Raw genomic sequence first — 20626 nt, forward strand, 5'->3', positions numbered from 1 at the left:
GACAATCAAGATAGACACAACGCACCATGTAGATCATATCCTTTTTTCTAACTTTTAAAAGAGCACTAACAAACACCATTTCTACAGAATTCCTTAACCCTGTCTTTGTTTACAAAACTTATGCTTAGAAAATATTTTACATGGATTTACACGACCATGTATTCTGGACCTCAAGATGGGCTCTTTATTGTACGATCATGATGCAACAGAAGAAAAAAGAAATCGAATGATACATCATTCTCAAACAACCACCTCAGGCACTCTGGGTTTAAGAATAAGTGGCATGAAAGTATATGATTCAATTGAACGAAAATACGCAACATATGAAAAGGCATATGGCAAATCACGTACTTCAGATACTATAGTAGAAGCCATGCTAGCCTATCTTTTCCCAACATCAGCTTATGGAAAAGACACAGAACCCTACAGAACATACATGAACGATATAGAATTAGGGCAAGATGACATAAAAGAAAGAATCCCAGCCAAGCACTCGAGATGGATCATTGAATGCTTCATAGATACCATTGCTGAAATAAGAGAAGCCATTGTGAAGCATCCGAATCTTCGACTAATTGGGTCATCTCTCTTGTTTGTATATGAAGGAGATCGATCTGCAGCTGATAAAACATGGAAATTCATGCTAGAAGAGGATAAGCAAGAAGGCAGAGGAGCAGAAGACGATAAACAAGATGCTCCTAAAATGTGCGAATTACGTCTAATTGATTTTGCTCATTCAGACTGGCATGCAGATAGAAAAACTCAAGATACAGAACTGATCAAAGGCTTTGATAATATCATTGACATTCTGAATGAATGTCTAAAGCGACAAAAGACCGAAAAAATTTAAAACGCGCCACCTTCTTTGAAGACGCGTTCGCGATTTCAAACCAGAATAAAAATTCTCTTTTTTTACGCGTCTTTCTTTTTTCTTCTACGCAGCAATGAAAAGTTTATCGACAGTGGATAGTGACGAAGAAGAACACTTTGAACCAATAAAGAGAACCAGAAAGTTAAAAAGAATTATTCAAGATAGTAGTAGCAGTGGCGAAGATGAGGATGATATTCCACTTATTCAAAGAAAGGCAGCTCAGAAAAAGCTGGTGGTTCCTGAAACCCCACCAGCCAAGAAAGTGAAACTTTCTTCTCAGGAACAGTTCGAGTCGCCCAAGAGTATATTCAAGTTGAATGCAAAGACAAGGAATCAATCGAACAATATATATGGTTTATTGAGCAAGTCTCGTATGCATAACAACAGCATCGATAAACAACCTTCAAAGCCGCCCCCAAAAGCAAATATAGAAAAACCTATCCAAAAAGACATACAAGCTACTGAGAAACCTGTTTCCAACAACCCTATACCACCACCATTTTCCAATGTATTCAAAGCTTCTATGGCGCCGCCCTTGAATGGGTTTAAAACACCTATCTCGCCTTCTCCTAATGAATTCAAGGCACCTACTCCACCTTCTTCTAATGAATTTAAGGCTTCTATGGCTCCATCACCTTCAAACGGACTCAAAGTGCCTATGATACCATCAACTCCCTCTAATGATATGAATATGGGCTTTACAGAGACACAAAAAAACGAATGTAAGTAAACAAGACAGCTAGGATTCGAACTGATGTCTTTTTTTTTTTAATATAGTAATCACCAATCGATTATCACATTATATCACTTGCATATGTCAAGATTTAGATCAATATAACCAAACAAAAAAGAGACAGGCAGATTCATTTTTGACATTCAGTGATGATGATCTTCCTATGCTGGATATCTCTGTCATGCAAAAATTTACTACAATGATTTCACATACAGTTCGACACAACCAAACACTAGATGGGATTGACATGAACAAGTTTGGCAAGATTATCAAGCTCATGGAAAACACTGTGATTGCCTCAACAGAAATAGACGCCATTGAATACTATGCTAAGAACACAACACAAGACAGAAAAGCACTATGTATGCTGACAACCATCAGCGATGCATTTGAAGCATGTTGCATGATTTTTGAAATTGTCACCACTTGCAAACTCGATAAAAAGTTCATTTCTCACAATTTAATCACAAATTGCTTACATTTTATCAAGAATCAACTCGATTATACCATATACCCATTGCTTGATTTAAATGATGCTCAGGATGAAAGCATGTCTTGTAAGTGTGTTTCTATTTAAAGCATATTTGACTCACACACTGTTAGTGACACCCAACGCCCTTGTCTTTCTTAAGCTTGTTCAATCTTCACCACAGGATAAACGTTTATTGTCTACTTTTATTCCTAGTATGATTCGGTTCTTTCGTCGTGCTTATTCACTCATCACTATGCAAGACTTGGATGATGATGTGTTAGTGATTGTTGCCTATATCAGTATGGGTCCCTTTTTTCATGATACCTCTGATCCTCAGTCTATCTTGTTACAGATCAGACAGGACGAAAACAAATTCAATCCATATGAACAACTCAAGTTTTATGCACTGGACATGCTAAAGCACATATTCAGCAAATACCCAAAACACCGTCGTTGGATTTTTGAAGAAATATTGACCAGTCTTGGATCATTGACAGTCATGGATGGCACACGAAAGTATCGATTAAGAGACAATAGGACCATTCATGTCATCAGTGCTTTGTTCATGCAACTCGTACAATGTAGTGCGTCTATCAGTGACATATCTTCGCATAAAAATTGGTATAAAAAGTTCAATATCAAGTATCAGAAAATGCTCAAGAATAATGATACGGATCAACTGAAAATGTTGGATGACAAGTTGATTCGACGTGCCTCTGTTACTTGGAGACAAAGTACAGAAGCAGCTACCAACAGTGCTTCTTTCTTTCTCGAGTTTCTGATGTCCAAGTGCAAATCAAAGAAATCAGATACATATTCACTTCAAGAATACAGACTGATTTTGGAACAAACATTACAGGATATCATGACAGTGCTCAATGACCCCGATTGGCCTGTGGCTGAACTTATTGTACGCGTATTTAGTCGTATCTTGATCTCGTTACTGGAAGGTACTTCTTCAGATCAATACCTGAAATCATTGGCTGTAGAATGGCTAGGTATTATTGCAAGCAAGATCAAAACTGGCTATAAAAAACTCTCGGGTGACTACACAAGCTATACTCCTGAATGGTTGTTTGACTTGAATGAAAAGCTGCCTTTTCAGATCACAATGGAAATAGATATTGGGTCTATTTTCTTGTTGGATCAATGCCGTAAAAAGCTTTTGGATCATGTGATTGCAGAGCGAGCAAGTCAGAATGTGATTAGTTTTTATCTATGCAACTGGGGATTTATTGAATCAGTTGTCTGGACCAAAGCAAATAAGGGCTGGGAGATAGAAGAAAAGAGAAAGCTACCACAGAACATAGAAGAAAAAGACGATACGCTTATGAACACCACACCTGTAAAGGAAGACGAAGCGATTGAATTGAAATGGCCAAGAGAGACAGCCATGCTATTAGAAGACACCTGCAAGTACTATTGGCTTTCTTGTCTAGGCATGGAACATCCATTCCCTAAGTCTCAACCTCAGCATGAATTTCCTGAAATGGCACGATCAGATTATGCTCTTTTGACAGAATTGTTGGCTTCTAGACAGACACTTTATACCAGTTACAAATTTATCTTGTCAGAAATCTTGGCTTGTTTAGAGAAAGATGCTGTGGTTTATAGAACAAAGGCACTCAAGGCCATTGGGAAGATTGCTGTTGAAGTACCAGAGATATTAGAAGACAAACGTATCAGTAAAGTGGTGGTGCAAAGGGTGCATGATACATCTCCTTCTGTTCGAGATGCAGCTATTGATGTGCTTGCCAAATATCTTCATCGCTCAAGCACAGTTCCTGACCAACTCTATCAAGTCATTAGTAGCAGAATTATGGTAAACATCTACAAGACTTTTTCTGTAACTAACCTTTTGGGTATAGGATACAGCTATCAATGTACGAAAAAGAGTAGTAAAACTGCTGAGTGGACTTTATTTCAAATTTACAGACCCTGAAGTCAAAATGAATATTGCTTCCAAGCTCATTCAAAGAATTGGTGATAATGAAATGACCATCAGTCAACTTGCACTCAAAGTAACACAAGATATTCTATTTGTGCCATTCAAAGAGATTGAAAAGGATGGAAATGACTATTTTGGTTATTCATTTGCCAATTCGCCCAAGCAACGTAAACACAAAATCAATGAATTGACACATATCATTATTGGCGCTGTTGCCAAGTTGGATCCCTCCATTGCAGGACAAAATGCTGCTTTATCTCAAATTGTTCAAAAGGTAATATAAAGTAGAACAAGACAAGTATTGATCTATCTAGACAATGGACGAAGCAGATGAAAAGGCGTCTGTTTGGTATAACAAAGTCTTTCAATGGATTGTTGATTCTTTGTTTGAGCGAATGATTTTATTAGATGAACAAGACAAGATGACTGAATTTAATCATTCTCTTATCACTGTCTATTCGTTTACCAAGTCTTGCCCTAACTTGCTTCGTGAATCGCATGTTTCTATGCTACAACCTTATCTTAGTGTATCTGAAAATGTAAGTTGATCTTATCCTTTGTTTTTGTATATGCTAATACTTGAACATAGGCTGATTGGACAAGGGCGCGTTATGTATTGACTATCTATCGAGATGCTTTGCCTCTTATGAAGCACCATAACCCTGATTTTATTCAATCGATTGAACGGGTATTAATGCGACTGTTGGGTTGCTGTCCTTTAGGTTTGATTCCAAGCGGTATTTCTTGTCTTTGTGTCATTGTAGACAAGATTTCGCATCGATACAACATTTTAATCAAAATGCTTGGATCTTGTATTAGTAAGTTTGGGGTTGACTAGACTGCATTGTATTTACTCGTCTGATAGCTAAATTAAATCAAGTCCGTCAGTTGATTACAGAAGGCCAAACTGAGGATAGTCGAATCTTTGGAGGCATATTAAAGATGCTCATGATATGTGGTTTGTTATGCCAAAACTTTGAATTTGACAAGAAGCGTGAACAATATCCACAGGAAATGGAAGCCCTGAACATGGTCTATCGAGGTGATATTGGTATCTTGGTCTTTGATCTCTTGCGATTCTTTACCAGCGAATACATGGATGAACTAAGTAACGATGGTATATCTATGCGAATGACAGCCTTGCAGGGCCTAGGCTATTTCTATGCCTCCCATCCTACCTTTATGATTTCAGATGAAAGCACACGTCTGATGGACAAGATATTCAACGAAGGCACAACTAAAATCAAGACACAACTCATGATGGTATTTCAAGAATTCTTGATGGCTGAAGAAAAGCGTATTGGCAAGCGAGAACAAGAAGCAGGTTCTTCTTTGTTTACCAAAGATATCGATGTGGACACACTGTTGGGCAATACAGAAGAATATGCTGAATTAGGCGTGAATGGTTCCTTGATGCAACGCTATTTACGTAAGATTCTTGATTGTGCTCTGGCTGGATTAGATGAATTGCGCTATGCTGCATTTGAAGTAGTGTCTGCTATTGTTCATCAAGGTTTAGCTAATCCTGTGTTTTGTATGTCGGCTATTGTGGCAGCTGAAACAAGTCCAGATGCCATTCTTCGCAACAAGGCTTATTATTTACATCGCTATGCGCATGACAAATATGGCACTTTGCTCTATATCCAAATGAACGAGTATCTGATGGCATCATTTCAATATCAGCAAATGCTCGCTCAAGATCAACAGGTGGTGGTATGTGGCTATTCTCACCGAGGAGGAGATGCTAAAGTAGATTCTGTCTTGGGCCTTACTTTCTCTATTCTCAAGGATAAAAAGAAACTCAAATTTGACTTTTTGGCAGCCTTGATCAAGCCTTTTGATTTTGATCTCAAGAAGACAGCAGATGAGGACATTGATATTGGTTACATGAAGTACTTGGGTGAGAATTTAGTGGCGATGGATTTAGCAACAGCAGACGAAGTGTTATATATTGTTTATTTGATGGATCGTATCTTAATTACATTGGGCGCAGATTTATTGTCCTATGTTCATTTTCTACAGAAGCAAGATATCCTTGTACCTGTATCAGAAGAAGACAATGACGAGCCAGTGACAGACATTGATTTTATGGTAGCTTCCAAATTGTCTGTTGTGATGTGTATTTTGCTCTATGTAAAGACACTTTTGATAGAAGTTTATGATATTCCTGATGAGTAATGTATTTTTAGTTTTAAATATGCCAACTAACTTTATATAATTAGTGAAATTCGTGAATATAATCCCAATGTCAAGCGAAAAGGACGTGATGTAACTCGAGATTTTGAAATGGAGCAATTTGTAGACTGGAATAGATTATTGTATTTTAAGAAACAGCAACTGTTAACCAAACAAACAGCCTCAGATGCATGTATCAAATTTGAACAATTGCTTATGAACGACACTACAGCTGCTTTTGTTGACTCTTTGTAAATAAAACTAAATTAGGAAATCATCGATTCAAGTTGGAGAATAACATCATTTGGGAACACACAGACAATTCTTTGGATATTGTGTAGCCCTTGTGATAACAAATCACGGGTAAAGTTTGGAAGCAGAAGAGATGTATGTTGAGCAGAAATAATGGCTGATTATGTCAACTCTACTGTGTTGATACAGTAAAGCCAAGCCGAATTTTTTTTTTTTTAGTTTTTTCACACACACGCTTATTATATTCACACAAGGATTTTTTTATTTCTTTTTTTCTTCTTTTCCCTCTCTTCTTTAACCCTTATCATGTACAACGTACAATTTCAACACTCGCCTTATTCAGACCATCAAAACCAATATGAAATATCGCTAAATAATGATAAAGCGACTTTTCCTTCACCAATAACAACTTCGCCTCTAGACTCACCCCCAAATAAACTACCTTCAAACCATTATATGACATTACCACCCACTTCGCCAAGGCCCTATAGCAACAGAATAAGTCAACAATATGATATGTCAAACTACATGCCAAATCAACAAGCAAGTTATTCTCAGCCCATATCAACAAAAGATAATCCAATCAAATTACCATCAAGCCCACGCTATTACGAAAACAATAACAATGACGAGAACTCACTTGTTTCGCCTTCAAGCCCACCTAACCTTGAAGATGAAATTGCACAGAGAAAGTAAGTCAGTCTGTTATAAAAACATCTTGTTTATCTCGTTATTTTTAGTATGCAACATATATTTGAGAAAAAAAGACGCCGAAGAGAATCGCATAATGCAGTCGAACGCCGAAGAAGAGATAATATCAATGACCGCATCAATGAGCTTGCTACCCTTTTACCTGACAGAGATGCTGTTAAATCTAATAAGGGTACTATTCTTCGTAAATCTGTGGACCATATTAGACTTTTGCATGACAAACTAAGACAGCATCAACAACGTATTCAAGAGTTGGAAGGTACACTGGAGTTATACCGTGTTAGAATGGGAGGTCATCCAACAAACAATATGATCCCGCCTGGACATCCTTTAGATCTATCTGGAATGCAACCACATATGACTAGTCATGTATCTTATCCAAGAGACTGATATCGTTATATATCTATCTTTTTTTTTTTTTTTTTTTATCTATTATTTTATGTATACCACCATATTGTTATAAATATATTTTCTTTTCTTATTTTTTTTTAGTATATGTTTGTTACACTTTATATTTATCATGGCGCATGATCTAATGTAATCATCGTTTAATGACCTTTTTGTATATATCATGACTTATACGTAATTGTTTTCTTTTTTAACCAGTTTACCGGTATAACTTATTTACATGAATAGGGAGTCAAAAGGGAATATGTGTTCATCGTTTTTTAGGCTTTACAATCAAGATAACAATTAATAGTATGATAATTAAAATAAGTAAAAGTATTAGTTTACGCTTCCTTGTCTTGTTTTGATAATAAGCGCCCTAGTTTATGGGTTAGACTAAAGAAAAAGAAAAAAAGACTTTACCTTATCTAATTGTACTACAGCATCCTTCACTTGTAGATTGGTTTGTTCAATATTATAATCAATTCTATCCAGCATAGAGCCTTGATCAATCACAAGTGTTTGTAGATCTCTAAATATCTCGGCTAACTGATGGATTGATTTTGCTATTTGGTTGACTTCACGCTCTCTCTGATCAATTGCTGCTTCATTGGATTCCAATACAGCCAATTGTGATTCAGTAAACCCCTATTATTCATGTTAAATCACATGCTTTTATATACCTATTTCATGTTACCACTTGTGCATCTTCATCCAACAGTAGCTCAGCTGCTTCATTACTTAAACCTGTCTCTAGTCCTAAAATATCTGCTTTTCTATTCTCTTGTCCCTGTAATTCTATTGGCAATGAATTATTTCTGCATGGAAGCGGAGTCTTACTTACTCTGCAAATAAGACGATTGCTGCTTTCGAAAACTTGAAGATACATCCTGCACTTTAGTCGCTAGACTTGTCTGAATGTTCCTTGCTAATTTGTCGTCTTGATCAGAATCATGCGCACCTACTCGAATGCGCTGTATTTCACGCTTAATGCGGTAAAATTCCTATGGACATGTTTGTCAGGACTGTCTATATGCGTTTATGCAGATTTTACATTGGTAATTTCTTGTGTTAATCCTTCAATAGCTGTTTCGTCTGATGTTCTGTCATCAAATCCCGGTAATAAGTGTTTTCTATGCATTCCTTCGAGCTTTGTAACTACAAAAGATGATAAGTAAAAAACAACTATAGTGTGCTGTCTGGTTACTTTTGTCTTTCACTAGGTCGAGTGCCTCATCTACTTCATCTACAATATCGACCCTAAAAAAACAGCTTAAGTTTCAAGCAAGTCTTTTGTAATCTTCACTTTTCTTACCACTTAGGAGGTAAGACAGACATCTCAATCACATTGTCTGAACTCTCTATTAAGCCTTCTGTTTCGGACAGACCAGCAGAAAAATGAGGAGCAGAGCTCTGTGTTCTTGCATATGAATTTCTATACTGAAGAAACAAAAGCGTTCTACTTCGCGTCGCCATAATAACGATAAAAGAAAGAGAGAAAAGAATGGCTGACGGGCATTGAACCCATTTTTTTAAATATGGAGACGTTCAAGCCACGTCTATTGCGTTTATGAACATGACGTATTATAAAGGTTTATTATTCCTTCTAGCACAAGGTTTACATACAATCTCATTGCTCTCAGTTGCTTGATAAAGGCCTAAGTAAAAGCATGTTTAAATAAGTATAAGTGTGGTATAGTACCTCTGTTTTTACCTGTCAATCGAGCGGAAAGTATCTTGTCACACTGGGAACATTGGAAATGCAGAGGATGATAATCATAGCCAAAGGCACTTAAGTTTCTACCCTGAATTGTGTTGTGACATTGATGACATATTTTTTTCTCTTCTTTGGGTGTTGTTGGTTTAATATCAGGTAATAAATCAAATACAGGGAGAACCATACGTGTTGATTTAGGATTGACTTTTCTTCTAGATGCTACAGACGCTTGTTTATCGTAATGTGCTTCACAATAGGGTTTTCCTGCTCGAATCAGAAAAGTAGAAGAAGTAAATGTACCACCGCAATCTGCACATACAAAGCATTCCTTGTGCCAGTCAGCACCTAAAGCTACCAAAAAATCGCCTGTAATGATCTCTTCACAGCCACGACACTTTTTGCCAAACTGCTTGTAGTAGTCTTTTTCACAATAAGCATGTCCTTCATGTTCTAAAAAGGTAGTTTCTTCATCGAATGGTTTACCGCATTCTCGACAGAAAAAATGGCCTGGATGATACGTTTTCCCCAGAGCAGAAATCGAATGCTCCTCAATAGGTGTCTTGCAAAAATCACAACGTGGACTGAAGAGTTCATGGTAATCCAACGCACAATAAGGAAGTCCCTCCTTTTCGTAAAATGCAATATGCTCTAGATTTTGATGGCATGCTTGGCATTGAAAACAATGTGTATGCCAGTGCTTGCCTGATGTTGTGATGGCTTGTCCACTTAAAGGTTCTTCACATCCATCACAACGAATACCAAAGAAAATAGAACTAAGGATCTTGTTATGCTTCTTTTCAGGTACTTTTTTGGGTATCGTATCCTCGTCATCAGAAAATCCACCCGGAGCACAGATAGTAGGAATTTGCGGCATAGTGGTATCTTTGTTATCTTGAGAATCAGGAGCAACAATCACGGGTATAGGCGGTAAATCGCTTTTATGGGTATTTGTTTTTGTTTGATGAAGCTCTGTTGGTTTAGGTACTTCCTGTTCATCCTCGTCATCCTCATCGTCTGAAATCGTGATATCATGTACACTCTTTTTACGTGATAAACTCAAATCTCGAAGAATAATTTCATCATCCAACTCATCCTCCTCGTCTTCATCTGACGAATAACAATGTAGCGGTATTTGATGTGTGCAAGTCTGAGGCTCTGGTTGAACAGGCAATTTTTTATTGTATTGAGGTTCTTGACAGGATTGCTCCGTTTGATCGAGTTCAGTTTTAGATGCTCGTCGTTCAACAGGTCTTGGTGGTGGATAATTATAATGTTGAGGAGGATGGGATTCAGGGACCTTTTTTGAAGGCGGAACTCTGATCAGCAATGGTTTTCGAGGCTGTCTCGGGGTGTAAATTGTGGTTTGTTGAAGTGGTCTAGGTCCACGAAGTACACCTTGATGAGAGACACGGTGAGGATTGTGATAAACACTAGATTGCATCTTAATCAAAAGAAAAAGAGAAAAAAATTATGAAGAGAAAGCAAGAGAGGGAATTGAATAGTAAAACTACTAAAATTGAACCTTGAATCCAAAACAATTACTATCTTTGGGCAAACATTTTCAATATCCTTTATATACTCTTCCTGAGCACAACATGCGAAAGGTTACTGTCGTATCTGAATTCAAGATAAGCTCTGGTTACTGATATGCAATTGGCAGATCACAAAAACTGCTCGATTTTTCTTTTTTTTTTAGTTTTCTAGTTCTTATACTTCATACTTAAAAGGATTGGAATAAAAAGCTGCTTAAGATATACTGCTGATCTGAAATAAAAATCAGCCCGGTTTTTTGTCATTCGAACTCAGCAACAAAGGTATCATGATCCAAGAACTCTTTGATATGCCAAAATGATAGTTAAACGCACTCAGTTTTTTGTTGATGATTTGTTGAGATGCTCATTTTAATAAAATATAGTTTAGTACTTGATGGTACAGCCTTTGGTATTAATCACAGTTTGGTATTGGCCGGTTATCTTGTCGATCAAGCGTGTAGTAGTATGAGTGTAATGAGTTAAAGACTATCTCATTTTTAGCAATTATGCAATTGAGAGGATAGAGTAGTATTCAACTACCTCTTCATATCCGTGTGAGTATTTATATATACTGGCCAATATCTGTTATTGATTTATTTCCTTCTTTTATCTTTCTTCTATTCCCTACTCTTTCTTATAACCTAATGCAAGTAACAATATAAATACTACTTATATATTTCATGTTCTGCCAGTTTTTTTTTTTTTCAATAGTATAGAAGAGCGCTTTGAATTGGACAAAAACTATATGCACAAACAAGTTCGGCTTGAGCCCCTGTAAAGTCACGTGCGTCTCGGTTCGAAATTATATAAATATGATATATAATTATCGTTTTTTAAATTTTTTCAGACTTAGTGTAACAAGACTGCGTGATCGCGTGGACTCATATCTAAGTAAGTGTTGCAGAATCGAAACGATATCTGTCGCACGATGTAACGAAGGTTGTGATGTCTTTTTCAACATGGTCCGTGTTGCTGATGCGGGATTAAGACCCCGTACGATGCAGATATCAACATGTTCCTGAACCTTTTTTTCCTTATGATTCTTTTAGAACTTAGCTTGTGCTCAGTGCTTTTAAGAGGTGCTGTTACAAGACAAAGGTAAAAATCACAGCAACATGTACTAATATACAACAATAGATATAGCTTAAAGGTTTTTATTTAAAAAAGTGATTTAGGAATGGTGTCCCTATAGGGCAAGTTACTCATCACAAAAGGTACATTAAAGAAAGAGAAAACAGATAAAATCAAGAATTATGGTGGACAAAGGAAGGGGCGAGCAGAAAATAGGAGAGGGGAACAGCAGGAAGTGGCAGCGAAGCAGAACAGGCAGTGTTAATGAGTCAGATGATTATGACAGGGCAAAAGTGATTGCAGCATAATAAATATGTTTTTGTTTTTTCTTTTTGTTATGCAGTATTTCACAGACAACATAAAACGCGTACAACAGCACAAAGAGAGGACTAAGCATACTGTACTGCAGCAGCAAGATCAGCAAGCAGCTGATCAGTCGAGGACACAGAAGCAGAGCAAATGGCATCAGCAGCAGTGTTAGAAGGTGGCGGAGCCAACCAGTCCAACAAAAGAGAACCAGAGGTACAGGAAAGAGGATCTTGTTGAACATTTCTTGATGAAACTTTCTGATTAATTTAGACAAATCACTTTTGCTCAAGGCACAATTATCATCATCAACAACACCATCACTACCCACCGCAACAGCCACGCCACCAGCACCGAGGATTATCACACCAGTACCAACAGAAGCAGCAGAAGCAGCAGGAACACCAACACCAGCACCAGCACCAACATAATACAACGTATAATGATTGTATATAAAGCAAGATCAAGGGGCCCAATTAGATAAGTGATATAATAACAATCAAGCAAAAGACAATGCAAACAACAGGATTGTAAGTCGAGGAAGCATAGCTTGACACATTATATCACTTTTACACTGACTCTGAGTTAATTGTACCTGGACTGTTATAATTGCAGTTTCGCAAATCCCAACATGACCATTTCAGAGTAGGTATACATACTAAATATCCAGTTACATATACTCCACATGATGCTATTTGCAAATTGCTAAAAGCAGACAATTGTTTTTTCTTTCTGTTTTCTTGAATTCTAATAATTCAAGAAATGAGAACATACTTACCATTGTATTTTCTCAATTGCATCATTACTAAACTCATTACATTCATACTACTACACAATATGACTGACCAATACCAAGCTGTGGTTGAAGCAAAAAGTGGTCAGCTCTTTCTCTTTTTTTTTATATGTTATTTTGCTAAATAACCTTAACCTTTATCTTACATGGTTTACAGTGCTAATCTATTATGCTTTGAGGGAACTTATTCAAGGATGGAAAGCATGCAATTCTATCTTCAGAAATCATTAAAAAACAGCCTTCTTTTTTTTTTCGGTGTGACTGTATACATTGTATATCTTGAGCAAAAGAAACAGAAATTGTAATTGCATTTGCGTGACACTGGTGCTCATAGCTTAAAAAAAAAAAGGAAAGACAGTAAAAGGACTTATCTCTTTTGCTTGTAGACATGTATTTTGAACCAAGCCCAAATCTGTCAGGAAAAAAGATGAATTTAATCACAATGATATTAAATTGTTCGAAGATACGGATTTGCTATAAAGTGCGACATAAATAAAGCAGTAAACGTAAGCACAATAATCAACATTTGCTTTTTTCCGCGCACTTTATTTTTTTCACTTCTAAGCACGGTTGAATGTTTCAAGGCCCGTGAATGGGGCCGAGTGGCTGTCTGTCACTCCTTCTGCTCTCCTCTACTTCTAGCCTGGATCATTCTAGTATGTCAGTAAGACAGCAGACAATGACTTCATGTCACAAACGATCTTTGTGTTTGGGAAACGCTCATCATTTATTTAAAGAGTGCATTAAAACTTGTCTTCTAAATCTATTATCCGACTCGCGCAGATAACTCGTCAGTGAGTCCGTTTATCTAAATATACTCTTTTTCTTCTTCTTTTTATTCTCTTCCCCCTTTCAGTATGGCTTTAATTACAGATCTAATCCAAATAACAAGTAATCGGTTGGAAGCATGGATGCAGTTGGTTTCACCTCAAATACGTAAGAGAGCTGGCATTATATCCGTGAGCACAGCTGTCATTTTAACCTTATTGTACACCACAATCCAAAAATTCAATCGTCCACCTAAACAATTAAGACATTTGCCTTATGTTAGCTATCTTTCTTTTCTTAAATATTGTTTTCGTGATGATCTGTTTGAGACTTATTCAAAACAAGTCTGTATGCCCTTGTTAAAAGAATCCAATGGTATCTACATGGTAAAAAATCTTACTTTTTTTTTTGTGCAATCATACTCATGTCATACACTGTACTACCTTAGCGTCCTATCGTAGAAGGTTGGTCTATTCAATTAGCAAATCCAGTGGCAGTCAAACAAGTGTTGTTTAAACCAGGTTTGTGAATTTATACATACTCTAGACAGTCTCATTGATTTATGTATAGAGGCTTCGTTTCCCAAAGCACATCGAGCTGTAGGTGCTAAAGGCACACTTATTTCGAAATTCATTGGTGGCCCTAATATTGTATTGCTCAGTGGTGCAGATTGGAGAAGACATCGAAAGGTATAAAAGACAAAAAAAAAAAAGCAGAGACTCATAGGCCAAATTTTAGATTGCTAATCCTGCTTTTCAACGTTCTATGCCCGTCAAAGCATTTGGCAATCTTACCATAAAAATGTACAAAGCAATGGAAGACTCAGGTTCAGATACAATTGACGTTCTTAACTTATTTGAACGATGGACATTAGATGCTATTGGCATCACTGGTTTTGGTAAATACTATCTTTAAAGAAGTCTCTCTCTCTCTTTTTTTTTTCTAATGTATCTTATAGATTTTGATTTTAATGCATTGGGTGATAAAAACAGTCAATGGGTGCGTTATTATGACTCTGTTAAAGATGGCATGAGCCATCCATTTTACATCTTTTTCCCTGCTTTTGATACCAAGTATCTCTATTTACAAAAGAAACGAAAAGAAGTGCATGATAATCTAGACAAGTTTTTACAGAACCTTGACAAGATTATTGAAGATAAGCGAAAACTTGTGCACGAGAACAAGGATACGACGCGCGATGAAGATAAGGATTTATTAGCTTTGATGATTGAAAGTGAATTGAATGAAGAGGGTGCCAAACTAACTAACGAAGAATTACGAGTAAAATAATGTTGACTTCTTGAATTAGTGTTAATTAGTTTTTTTTTTTTTTATATAGAGTAATCTATGTATCTTTTTCTTGGCTGGCCACGATACAACTGCCAATACGCTTGCTTTTACTCTTTATGAATTGGCCATCAATCCTGTAAGTTAATTTCTATTGCTCAATATATATTTATGATTGAATAGGAACTTCAAGAAAAAGCAAGAGAGGAAGCCATTCGTGTCCTTGGTGATGCTCCTCAAGATATTATTCCTACAATTGAACAAACAAAAGAATTGACTTATATTAACATGATTATGAAAGAAGTAAGCTTTTACTATCTTATGGAACCTTTTTAATCATTCTAATAGACCATGAGAAGACATTCTCCTGTATATAATACAACACTTCGTACAGCTCTTGAAGACATTGAAATTGCAGGTCACTTTATTCCTAAAGGCTCTGAATTTGCTGTAGATATTTATAATCTTCATCATAACCCAGATGTTTGGTCTGATCCTTACAAATTTGATCCTGATCGATTCCTTCCTGGAGGTGAAGCTGACCAACAGGAAGGTGTTGCTTGGGCCCCCTTCAGCAATGGTGGTCGTCAATGTATTGGTATGAATTTCAGTTTAGCTGAACAACGCGTTGTTCTCTCCATGATGTGTAAGTTTATCTGTATAGTTGGCCAATTATTCACTTCCCTTTTTTTTAATGATAGTAAGAAAGTTTAAATGGACACTTCCTACTGATTCACCCCATAAGAATGTCTTGAAAAAAAGAGGCATTGCTTGGGGTTTGGTGATTACAAAAGAAAAACTTGATATTACTTTTGAAAAACGATACTAATAAACTCTTTTATATATAAATCAATTTACAATTTACTGTTGGGAATAAGCATCTTGTTCAATCTATTACTAACAATATTTTCAGCATCACGAACAATACGAGCAACAAGATCTTGACAAGTAGGAATATCATCGATCAAACCAAGAACTTGACCAGCTGTCCAGACACCATAGTGAATATCACCTGTCACATAAACTTGTTTACCACGAGCGCCTGCCACTAATTCACGTACATCATCAAACTTGACTTCAGGGTTAAGTTCTCTCTTCTTGACTTCGACAGCAATGTCGTTCTTGAAGATACGAGATGTGTTACGGAATGGACGGAATACAAGTGAAGTAGAGTGTTCGTCTGCCTTGACCATGGCTTCCTTTACATTTTGATGGATAGGTGCTTCCACAGTACACATAAAGCGTGTACCCATATTGATGCCTTCAGCACCCAAGGCCAAAGCAGCAGCCAAACCATGACCATCACCAAACCCACCAGAGGCAATGTAAGGAATAGACAATTTCTTGGCAGATTTAGCCAACAAGATCAAACCGGTGATATCGTCTTCACCGGGATGGCCAGCACATTCATAGCCATCCATGGAGATAATATCAACACCTAAACGTTGAGCAGATAAAGCATGACGAATGGAAGTACATTTATGAAGTACGACAATACCAGCTGCCTTGAACATCTTAATGTATTTACCAGCTATAAAACGTCTTTTTTTAGATAGGTTTGATATAAATAGAGATCAACTTACGGTTGTTACCAGCAGTCTCAACAACCTTGATACCTTCGTCAATAATAGCTTGAGCATATTCTTCATAAGGAGGAGGAGTGATGGCAGGAAGGAAGGTCAAGTTAATACCAAAAGGGTTTTTTGTCATATTACGGCAACGTTTGATTTCAGCACGAAGGTCTGCAGGTGTAGGTTGAGTTAAGGCAGTGATCATACCTAAAGCACCTGCATTGGAGACAGCAGAAGCCATTTCCGCCGTACCCACATATTGCATACCACCTATAAATATATATATATATATATATTCTATCAAACACAATGACTTTATTTACACGGTTTCTATACCTTGAACAATAGGGTGTTGAATACCAGTTAATTCAGTAAGTTTTGTCTTGAAGACCATAGTTAAAGAAAAAAAAAAGAAAAAGAAAGGAAGAGGTATTTTTTTTTAATGTGAAAAAAACTAGAGTAAGCACAAATGCGGGGAAATTAAAATACTTGCTGACTAAAGTGTGATTGCATGTGAATATGATATTTTATCTTCGCCAATATTGAGCCCATTTATGCACTGTTTCCATGATTTGTGGGAATAAAGCATTGACACTTTCTGATATTAAACCACGGAAATAAGCAATAGCCGCTTCTTCAGTTAAATCAAGCCTAAATTTTTCTTGTACCTGTCATTTTAATCAGTCATTTTATATTTGTCATGTTAAATGCATTTACCTTCATCACTGCTTTTTCAGGTTCATTTTTAATGTCTGTGATATTTGCATCGACCATTAAAGAAAACAAGTTGAGAATGAGGTTGGCATTTCTACGCAAGGTTGTGAATGCTGTATAGCAATATTGTTGAAATTGCGCATAATGAGGTGAATTAGCACCTCCCATAGCTTCAATCATTTCTTTACAGAGTTTCATAGGTGGAGGAAATGGTTTTGGATCACGACCCAAGATAAAACCAAAATCAACATGAAACAAATGTCCATCTGGAGAGAGTAACAGGTTATCAAGGTGACGATCACCTACACCTAATAAATAGGTAATCACACAATAACCAGCTAGGTTTGTTAGAGAACGCTCTTCAACAAAGAGAAGAACTTACCACAACTACGAGTATAGGTCTCCATGACTTTGGGATCAATACCATAGACACTACCAGGCACATTACTTGGATGATGTTGGCGAAAGAAACTGAGTACGTTGTTTTGATGATCATTCAAGACAGCAGCAAGTGATTGTGAAGGAATAAACTGCATCATGCCTTGATCCGGACCTGTGGCCATCACTTTATAAGGTGTCAATTTAAGGTCCAAGTTTTCTTTCAATAGTAGCCTGTCCATTAAAGAAATGATCTGAATGACCAATTGGTCTTGTCTCAAATCATCACCGTATTTGAAAATAATAGGGTATTCCGTATTGTCTTTGCATAAAAAGCATATCTTGAGAGGAGCAAGACTACTGTTAAAAATAGTCGATTTGGCTGGATCAATCCCCACAATATCTTTGGATGGATCCAGTAATAATTGAAGTGGATTGACCTTCAGAATAGGTTTCTTGGGGTCATTTAATCTTGATCTAAAATGATCAATCTATTTGATAGTCAATAACAGAGTCAATATCGCTTGTACACTTGCCTTCTTTTGACGAGATTCTTTCATGGTGGCTATTTCTGCTGCTAATTGAGATAATACTTCAATCAGATAACCTTGATTTCTTAATGTCAAACGTCGTTTATGACCATCAGGTATCTGGTCATACATCAGTCCATGATCTTTTTGTTTATACACGCATACCTGTAAAAGGTCTTGGAAATAACGAAATGCCACTTTAGCATATAATTTACGATTATTCAAGTCTTGTAAATCTTGTAATTCAACCATAAGATACCAGTAAAAATAAGTACCCAACACATGATTCTTAATGGCTCTATCAATCAAGAATTGTAACAACGATGAATTATCGAATTCTGCATCTTTATCTTCAACAAATTCAAACTTGAGTGCTTGTACCAATTGTAATAAATACAGCAATAAATCCTACATAATCACTATAAGATATACAATACACTGATTATCACTCACATCATCGTCTGCTTTTCTAAGTTGATTGACAGCATAAGAACGAACAGACTTGTTTTCGAAATCTTTGCCTAATAGTTCTAATGCATCATCTACATTGATATCAGCCCATAAGGGCAATAGATCAACTGCTTGTCGTACTTCAATACTGTCTGTCCAGACAACACATTTTAAAAACTTGGTTAAGGCCTATAGATCCATATAGATATATACATCAGTCTCCCTTTTTCTCTATGTTATATACACATACTCGCTTTTCTCTTGTTAAATAAAATCTAAATTTCCAAACCAAGTCTTTTTCTTCAGGTGTCAATGTCTGTGTGGGAGGATAAGACATGATGCTCTAATACAAAAAAAAAAAAAAAAAAAAAAAAAAAAAAAAAAAAAAAAAAAAAGATCAGTATACATGGAAATTGACATAGACTCACATTTAGTTCATCACGTATGTTGGGATTTGGCTTTAGATCTCGGTCAAGAGGACCATTACGATGACTTCTGACTAAACGACGATGTTTGGCTTCCACAGGGTTATCTCTTTGAAGATCTGTGTCCAACACAAGTACATATTGAGTGGCTGTTCTCTGAGGCATTGTGTCCCTTTGGTCCATGGCATAGATCTGTTGATTCATGGCTGCTTTCATGGCGGTCTCACCTACAGTTTGTCCAGTGCTTGAAAAAGGGCCTGGCAAATCATATTCCATTTCACCATAGACCACAGGGAAATCAAACTTGGGTAGATCAATATAGAGTGCTAAAGCAGTAGATGCAGCAGACAGTGTCTTGTGAATTGACTCAATCTGACGAAACGCCATGACATCCAGCCATTCTTCAGGACGAATATCGCCACAATCATAACGTTTAACAAGCTATGGAAATCAATCAGTATAAACTTTTGTATAGTCTATCCTACTTTTTCTAGTTTGTTCATGTCATTGTCTTGATCTTGTTTGATCTTGCTAGGCGTAGTTGTGTCTCGACTTCCATCTGCTTCACAATCAGGCCAGAGATGTAATTTATGTTTCCCCTTTCGAAGCGTACTAATCAAATGATCAGTCATTACATTTTCATCCTGATAGCCCTACCATTGCTTGCCAAATAATTGAAATGTTGTACCTCCTATAGGTTTTGTTTTACGAGGACCTATCGCATCCCATACGGTGATAGCAAGTTGTGCTGAAGCAGGTAAGTCGCAGTATCGAATAGGTAAAGTCAACCATTCATTCCAACTAAACATGATTAACAAGATCACTTTATTTATATATACCTCCAGTGGTTCTTAAAAGCTTTATAACTTGTCTTGACAGGTACTGTTAGTGGTTTATTATCGCCATAGAGTTGTACTGTCACATAGACATCGGGTAAAGGACTATTCAAAGTGTAAGTAGACACACGTGTTTTATCCACTTGCCTTTCAGTTGACTTCAAGCGATGTTTTCCTTCTAGTGTTGCACTATACAGCATAATAAGCAACATTTTCTTTTTTTATTGAGTAATATTATTTACATCCGAACAGAGACAGGCAACTGTATATCTTTTGTTAAACAATAAGAGAAATCCATGAAAAGAAATGCCAACTTGGAGGATTCAAACACCGTATTTTTAATTCACGCATTGTGACGCTTGCTAGTGATACAGACGATGGTTTTATGTTGGTCAATCTATAAGGTTACTTACTTTGCTCTATTTCTGTTTGAAGTCCAGCATTCAGTTCCGTAAGTTTGATAAGAACATCTAATGTGTAAGAATAAGAAATGCAATAAGAACCTATCACTAGATCATATAATGTTACAAGACCAAAGCTTTTTTTAAGTTTCTGTTTTATATAAAAGTGGCGTGTGGCCCAAAACTAGATAGTCCTGTTAAAATATTGAATAAATTTGATAAATTTGAATCTTTTTGTTCTTTATAATTTGACATGTCCAAGAAATTTATTCATAATTGTCATCATATTTCTCCCAGT

General features: G+C 36.6%; 9 protein-coding genes across 9 annotated transcripts; 5 read left to right on the forward strand and 4 right to left on the reverse strand.

Annotated features, from left to right (window-relative positions):
* Window positions 1-112: 112 nt before the first annotated feature.
* On the forward strand, window positions 113-343 carry B0P05DRAFT_436364 (inositol polyphosphate kinase; the record flags this gene model as incomplete). Its single annotated transcript, XM_051573717.1, has 1 exon — window positions 113-343. A coding segment is annotated over one exon (231 nt), but the record flags the coding sequence as incomplete, so codon positions are not given.
* A 297-nt stretch (window positions 344-640) lies between these two features.
* Window positions 641-850, forward strand: B0P05DRAFT_466348 (uncharacterized protein; the record flags this gene model as incomplete). Its single annotated transcript, XM_051574324.1, has 1 exon — window positions 641-850. The coding sequence occupies one exon, from the start codon at window positions 641-643 to the stop codon at window positions 848-850; it is 210 nt and encodes a 69-aa protein (XP_051436811.1).
* Window positions 851-944: 94 nt separating this feature from the next.
* B0P05DRAFT_585363 (sister chromatid cohesion C-terminus-domain-containing protein) lies at window positions 945-6454 on the forward strand (the record flags this gene model as incomplete). The annotated part of the gene is made up of 8 exons (XM_051582430.1): window positions 945-1593; window positions 1649-2161; window positions 2208-3898; window positions 3945-4298; window positions 4339-4563; window positions 4614-4842; window positions 4890-6198; window positions 6247-6454. 8 exons carry the CDS (start codon window positions 945-947, stop codon window positions 6452-6454), a joined length of 5178 nt encoding a protein of 1725 aa, XP_051436812.1.
* A 228-nt stretch (window positions 6455-6682) lies between these two features.
* B0P05DRAFT_533957 (Myc-type, basic helix-loop-helix domain-containing protein) lies at window positions 6683-7588 on the forward strand. The gene is made up of 2 exons (XM_051577269.1): window positions 6683-7143; window positions 7192-7588. The coding sequence occupies exons 1-2, from the start codon at window positions 6758-6760 to the stop codon at window positions 7550-7552; spliced, it is 747 nt and encodes a 248-aa protein (XP_051436813.1). The 5' UTR covers window positions 6683-6757; the 3' UTR covers window positions 7553-7588.
* On the reverse strand, window positions 7561-9037 carry B0P05DRAFT_533965 (t-SNARE). Its single transcript, XM_051577270.1, has 6 exons — window positions 8757-9037; window positions 8604-8707; window positions 8394-8553; window positions 8247-8347; window positions 7973-8197; window positions 7561-7928 (listed from the first exon to the last, which is right to left on the reverse strand). The coding sequence occupies exons 2-6, from the start codon at window positions 8688-8690 to the stop codon at window positions 7821-7823; spliced, it is 681 nt and encodes a 226-aa protein (XP_051436814.1). The 5' UTR covers window positions 8691-8707; window positions 8757-9037; the 3' UTR covers window positions 7561-7820.
* On the reverse strand, window positions 9021-10968 carry B0P05DRAFT_533968 (uncharacterized protein). Its single transcript, XM_051577271.1, has 2 exons — window positions 9264-10968; window positions 9021-9207 (listed from the first exon to the last, which is right to left on the reverse strand). The coding sequence occupies exons 1-2, from the start codon at window positions 10705-10707 to the stop codon at window positions 9134-9136; spliced, it is 1518 nt and encodes a 505-aa protein (XP_051436815.1). The 5' UTR covers window positions 10708-10968; the 3' UTR covers window positions 9021-9133.
* Window positions 10969-13797: 2829 nt separating this feature from the next.
* Window positions 13798-15848, forward strand: B0P05DRAFT_533977 (cytochrome P450). The gene is made up of 8 exons (XM_051577272.1): window positions 13798-14122; window positions 14185-14257; window positions 14307-14425; window positions 14475-14634; window positions 14695-15017; window positions 15076-15162; window positions 15207-15326; window positions 15372-15848. The coding sequence occupies exons 1-8, from the start codon at window positions 13826-13828 to the stop codon at window positions 15735-15737; spliced, it is 1545 nt and encodes a 514-aa protein (XP_051436816.1). The 5' UTR covers window positions 13798-13825; the 3' UTR covers window positions 15738-15848.
* B0P05DRAFT_25061 (uncharacterized protein) lies at window positions 15637-17468 on the reverse strand. Its single transcript, XM_051573336.1, has 6 exons — window positions 17312-17468; window positions 16931-17262; window positions 16739-16864; window positions 16607-16666; window positions 15926-16554; window positions 15637-15858 (listed from the first exon to the last, which is right to left on the reverse strand). The coding sequence occupies exons 2-6, from the start codon at window positions 16986-16988 to the stop codon at window positions 15757-15759; spliced, it is 975 nt and encodes a 324-aa protein (XP_051436817.1). The 5' UTR covers window positions 16989-17262; window positions 17312-17468; the 3' UTR covers window positions 15637-15756.
* Window positions 17013-20225, reverse strand: B0P05DRAFT_533986 (kinase-like domain-containing protein; the record flags this gene model as incomplete). Its single annotated transcript, XM_051577273.1, has 12 exons — window positions 17013-17262; window positions 17312-17646; window positions 17691-18177; window positions 18223-18336; window positions 18382-18624; window positions 18670-18855; window positions 18917-19009; window positions 19095-19532; window positions 19577-19703; window positions 19749-19892; window positions 19931-20116; window positions 20170-20225. 12 exons carry the CDS (start codon window positions 20223-20225, stop codon window positions 17122-17124), a joined length of 2550 nt encoding a protein of 849 aa, XP_051436818.1. The 3' UTR covers window positions 17013-17121.
* Between the last annotated feature and the right edge of the window lie 401 nt (window positions 20226-20626).

Source organism: Gilbertella persicaria, assembly GCF_025201335.1.
Source record: "Gilbertella persicaria strain CBS 190.32 chromosome Unknown B0P05scaffold_11, whole genome shotgun sequence".
In the NCBI taxonomy this organism is placed as follows: Eukaryota; Fungi; Mucoromycota; class Mucoromycetes; order Mucorales; family Choanephoraceae; genus Gilbertella; species Gilbertella persicaria.